Genomic DNA, 6,000 nt, shown 5'->3' with positions numbered 1-6,000 from the left:
GCTTCAGCCTGGCTCCGTAGTTGTCCTCGTCATCCGCATCGGACTCATTGACCTGGGATAACTTGGGCATCCTGGAGGTGTACGCTATGGGCTTATCCCTGTCGTACTCCATCTCTGAGCAGGTGAAGGACTCGTGGGAGTCGCTGTCAGAGGAGGACTCCGGTGCGGGAATACCATCGGCCGGGTTCCTCGTCCGGGACAAGGGCCTTCTGCAGTCCTCCTCAGAAGAGGACCGGCCGTGGTCTGCGCTGCAGATGCTGGGGTTTCTGGGCCGAGGGGTGTTCAGTCTTTCCACCTCTTCAATGGACAACCCCACTGGGGGAGCAGTCTCCAGAGGGATCTGCCCGATGGGCTGCTTCAGGCGGCTTCCTGGTCGGGAGCCGTGGCTTGCCATTGTCTGTGGACTCTTACTTCTCCTCCCCAGCCGAGTGGAATAGTTGAATATGCCGGGCTGGCAGACATCATTGTGCATCTCCAGCGGGCTCCCCTCCCTTATGGCGAGGTGCAGCTCCCTCGCTGGACTGTGCCTGTAGAAAGTCGATGACTTGGAGAAGGGCGCGGGGCTGTGCCGAGACAGGGGGTTGGGAGTAGGACATGCTGAGTGGCTTAAAGACGTTGTCCTTAAGCTCTGCCCATAGGCAGGCTGATAGGTCAAGCTGCTGGCTCCCAGGGGCATGGGGGACTGCCGTGCAAAGCCCAGTGGGCTGTGTCTCTGGATGGAAAACTTGGGCGTGTGGCTCCGAAACTGCTTGTAGTGCTGGATGATGTCTGCATCCGAGGGGGCGATGCTGCTGGCGTTGTCAATGTCATAGTGCTCAATCTCGGGCTCAGGGGAAGCCAGTGGGGCGCTGGGGATCGTCTCCGTGGCGTGTGGGATGTCAGTTTCATCATAGATGAGATATGGATTTTCCCTTTCGATGATATCGGGTTTTGGGTTTCCTTCGGGCTGCTTCCGCACAGTCATGTCATCGCCATAAGGTGGTATGTTGTCAGGGTCATCAAACGCCACGTTCTCACTCCCTTTTTTCTTCTTCTCCTTTTTCTTCTCCTCTTTTGGACCTTTTGACTTCTTTCCTCGGCACTGGTTGCAGAGGATGAGGCTGAGGACCAGCAGCGCCAGGACCGTTGCGCAGCTGCCCACGATAGCTGGCACAGCCCAGAGGGGCAGGGACAGCTCGGTGGGGTGTGGGGCTGGGAGGCAGATGTGGCCACCATTGATCCCTGCTCTACACTCGTGCCCTGGGGCGCACAGGACACCCAGGCATGCCACCACTGCCTCGCACGTCCGTCCTGCGTATGCCTCGGGGCAGCTGCAGGTGAAGCCGGCGTGCAGCCCAGGCTCGCAGCTACCCCCATTTTGGCAGGGGTTGGAGGCACAGGCGCCCGGCGGGACGCACTGGTAGGCGTACCACCGGTTGATGCACATCAGCTCGCCCCAGCAGGGACTGCTGGCACAGACGTTGGGGCCGCGGCAGCCGATCTTCACTGAGGGGTCTGTTTTGGAGAGCGTGGCGAGGCTGTGCCTGCCAGTGAAGGGAAGGCTCTCCCAGCCATACTTGATGTAGGAGATGCAGCCATCAAAGCCTAGGAGAAAAAGCAACAGTCACGTCAGGACCTGAAGACTGATAATGCGCTGTCAACAAAGTCCAAAGACGCTCTGAGCATCAATGTCACGCCTAAAGGGGAAACCTTTTGGGTCAGCAGATGACCAGATCTATGGTGTACCTCTTGGCCCCTGAAATGAAAGGGGAAATGCAAACAAGAAGTAACAGAAAAGAAAAAACCAGTAACAAAACGGAAACCCCAATGCCAGAAAGGAGGCGACAGCCTTACTTTGTCATGTGAAGCAGCACATGTGGTAAATCATGCCGTTTGATACTCCATATTTTCATGGCTGAATCTTACGTGTACTGAGCTTACAGTTGTTTCCCCACATTTTTACCTTGTATCGTGATTAATGCAAAAATAGCTGCAATATTAACCACATAAGGGTGCAATAGCTGAGTAACTTCACTTACTTTGCTAGCAGGATAGCCCATTCACAGACATTTCAGTATCTAAGAATCTGAATCCTTTAGATTTTGGAGTAAGGAATATTACATCTTGTTGTTTTTGTAAATTTTTCCTCTTAGCTTGTAATGACTATTTTGTTCATAAATGTTTTATACTTTTTTGGGGTTCATGTTGGATAGGAACTGAAATCTGCTTTTAAGCAGAGCAAGATTAAGTAAAGGCTGGGCATGCCTGGGGCTCCTGACATAACTTCTATATATGCACCTTTTAAAACTTACGACTTTCACATTTAGAAATGGAGATTAAAGATAAGACAGTAATTAATTTCTCTGAAGATACGTGCATGGCACTTACATAAATGATACCAAGATACCTTGTAAAAAGTATTTGGTTCTTTTAAGTCTGCCAAACAAGAATTCCAAAAGAGACCAGTGTTTTTAACTTCCACACTAAGATTTCAAAACAACAAAAATATTCTTAGGTAAGTACATAAAATGTATCAACCCTGCAATTAAGATGAAATTAATATGTCAGGTTTTCTAGAAGGCCTGTAAGACATTTTGCACTCCCCTTGCTTTCATTAAATCTGAAATAAGCAGGCAAGTGTAAGCAGAAGCCTAAATGTGGTTTGAAATGATCTAGCTTTTAAGAATTATACAGGCTACATAGGAGAAGGAACTACTGTCCCATCAGGAAGTTTCTACTTCATGCTTGGAGACTGCGAATAAAGTTCAAATCAAGGAGAAAATATAAAATTAAGTGAAAAAACGCATTTTGGGTAAAACCAGGTTGCTCATGCACAGACTCAACTCTGCTGCTCACTGAGCAGATTAAACCTGAGTTTTGCAATGCAAATGGATATTTTTGTGATTGTAGTGTGCTTATCTTACAGGTAGACTCATTGAAGGAAGGCTGAAGGTTATATTCTCAGATCTTTATTATAATGTAGTTTCCCCTTGAAGCAAAATTTTTTTGCCAAATACTAAGCAATGAGCAAGTGGTTGGGTTTTGCAGAAACATTATATTTTCTAAAAACGTATTGTTAAACTGACTCAGTTTTCAATTTATAGACCCATTTCACTGAAGCTAAACGAAAGGCTCCATTGTTCAGCAAGTAAGCCAAGAATTCAAATGGTTACCATAGGGAAACATCTATTCTAATAGTATCTCATGTCTTTAAAATGAATTTTAACAAATGTCCCTTCTAATGACTACATTCAACATACTTAAATGCTTTTGGTTCTTATTTTTCCCATAATTCAAAAACTTATCACCTATACAGAGACCTGTGCATAGCTGGCTTGGCTGTGCTAGCAGTGAACATCAGCTTCCATCCCCCTTTACTTGTGTGTTTTGCTGTCTCCCCTATTCTGAGCTGAAGTTACCTTTCATGCTTCAGCTAAGCCTCCTGTCTTACTATTTCCTAAAATCACAGCAATACTTTCATGTCTTTCAATCTGGAGTGGCCCAAAGTCCCAAACTTCCTGTAGCTTGGTTGTGGTGCTACCCTGCCAGTAGGGACGCTGAGTTTCAGTGCTAGGAGCCCAGGGAGCTGGGATTACCCCTGGCCTTTGTGCGGTGGTTGTGTGTGAGGTCGCAGGAATACCTAGCCTTTTGCCAGCCTAAAAATTCTCTGTATTCCCCAGACTTAATCCTTTCTGCAAAGGTTTAAGATCAGACAACCTTATGCTGACCTCTACTCAGAGCCGTGACAAAATGGTATGCAGAGATATGATTGTAAGTTATGCGCTCAGTGTTCACATGTGTGGTTGCTGTAGGAAATATGCTTATTTCTCCTTAACTTCTGATTGTTTCCTCTTGGGATGCCATCTGTGGTGCCAGGCTTACAGGATTATATTATTAAAGACCAAATGTATCAGCTATTATCAATAAAATTAATCAACAAGGAGAAGGAAAGTGCCACTACTCGGTTCTGAAGCATCATACTTGGGTGATACAACAAACAGGAGGAAATCTTCCAAGCATTAGTAGTGTCAGAAAAAGGTTCATTTCTGCAAACCTGGTTCCCACCCCCTGCCATGGGCAGGGACACCTTCCACTAGACCAGGTTGCTCAAAGCCCTGTCCAGCCTGGCCTTGAATACTTCCAGAGATGGGGCAGCCACAACTTCAGTATGAATATTTACAATGTTACGAAACAGCAAATATACTCAAGTTATATGAGGTGATATCACAGATTTATAACCCTCCAGACTGAGGATTTAGGTTCAGGTGGGAGCCCAAGCAAAATGGATGATTACCTTGCTGTGTGCTTGGTGGTCCCTTGCAGCAGTGATGTGAATAACAGCAACTGGGATTTTGTCAGGTTTACCTGGATTTGAAAATACTGGATATTCCAACTTCACAGCACTGGAACTGTCACCCATGTGTGTTTTTGTCTGCCTTTAACAGTACTGTAGATATTGTTGACTCTGAGTTCATGAAGAATTTTATTCTACCCCCTTGTAAATCCTTGGTATGTCGTACACAATGTAATCCAGTATTAAAATAAAATAAAATCACATGAGTTAGAGACTTTGGATTGTGTATTCCTAATGGAAGCCAGACATTCCTAATTTGTTTGTTTGCCACAGCATCAGGCAGTGGTGAGAAGTTAGTGTCCTCATTTTTCTTTGTTTCAGCTTTCCTAAAAGCCTCTGATTTTTCCATGCATACATTACTCATAAAACATGTATGTAAAAAGTGTAAAGGTCAAAGCATCCATATGATCCCATACCACATTTCATACAAATTCAAAATACACAAATGTGAAGTGTGAGTTTGCTCCACTTAAAAATACTTTATCTGATCATAATTTTTGATGACAGGAAGATTTTTTTCAATATAAAAACTCTGTATAACCTACATCTGCATTGTCTGGAATACCTCAGAGCTTGTGGCTAAAAATCACTTCCATCCTTACTTATCACTGTGGGAATGACATCAAATATATGATATCTACTTCTTTTGCCAGGGTTTAAGATGGTTGCTTTAAGTCTTCAGGGAGACTGATTTACTTCTTAACAGCTAGATGTCAGTCAGAGGGTGGTTCCTTATTGTCCTTGGTTTCTGTTGCTCAGAAATAAATCTTATTCTTCATTTGACAGCAGGATAAAGCAGGAGGAAGTTGGAGTTTCAGAATATATTTTAATCATATTAATAATGGGCTAAATCCTGCAGTATTTACTGAACCCCTATAGAGACAAAGTTCTTATTTAGCATTTTTGTCCAAGTGAAAGATTTTCCTTGATTTTCCAGATCCTGACTCATATAAAGAATAGATCCTTTATTCTTCATTAGCATAACAAAGTGATAACAACTGATTAACAGTCAAGCAAGCAAAGCCACCTCCTGCCTCCAAAAAGCTCTGCAGATGGAGGGCCTGGTTTTGGAAACAACAAGGCTGCAATATATATTGAAGGAATAAAGTTGCCATCCTTATTTATTCATATTGCATTTTTTCTGGCAAAGGATGGAAGTACTGTAATTGTTGAAAAGGAATTACAGTACTTTCTACAACCTTTAAGCAGAGGCCTTTTGTCTGTTCAAACGTGCTTTACGTGCACTATATTAAAACAAATGAATAGAAATCACCTGCAACTGTGCTCTTGAAAGGCTGGCTTGATGGGATCCCTCCCAAAGAAATTGTAAGAACATTTAGTCCACCAAAGTCTTGCGTGGCGTGGAGAATGTCTCGGCTGTGAGTCTTGTCGACGGACAGGATAGTCGCAGACCCGTTCTTCTCAATGAGTACCGAATGCCACTGGCCATCCGCAGTGTATATTTCTGGGATATTTCTTTCCACTTTTCCAGCAATTCCAGCGTCAGATATGTAATGCACTTTCCCACCTTTTATCTGACCAGAAGAATACAAAAGGCATGATTTTAAAATTATATACACATAATCACTCCTATACACACGTAATCAATGTAATGTCAATTCATTACAGGTACAATAGCATGTGGCTTTGGTTGTAATAGAAAGCCT

At 44.1% G+C, this 6,000-nt stretch overlaps 1 protein-coding gene across 1 annotated transcript in view; it reads right to left on the bottom strand.

Moving 5' to 3' along the window:
* Positions 1–4: 4 nt before the first annotated feature.
* The window catches only part of LOC104408328 (protocadherin Fat 4-like), a gene marked incomplete at both ends in the record, with an annotated part of 58,108 nt that continues 52,112 nt past the window's right edge, over positions 5–6,000 (bottom strand). Inside the window, 2 exon segments of the mRNA XM_010017888.1 lie at positions 5–1,584; positions 5,607–5,868. Coding sequence (XP_010016190.1) covers positions 5–1,584; positions 5,607–5,868 — 1,842 coding nt within the window.

This window comes from Nestor notabilis, unplaced genomic scaffold (genome assembly GCF_000696875.1).
Source record: "Nestor notabilis isolate BGI_N333 unplaced genomic scaffold, ASM69687v1 scaffold24477, whole genome shotgun sequence".
Taxonomy (NCBI): domain Eukaryota; kingdom Metazoa; phylum Chordata; class Aves; order Psittaciformes; family Psittacidae; genus Nestor; species Nestor notabilis.
This window is presented reverse-complemented; position numbering and strand designations above follow the sequence as displayed.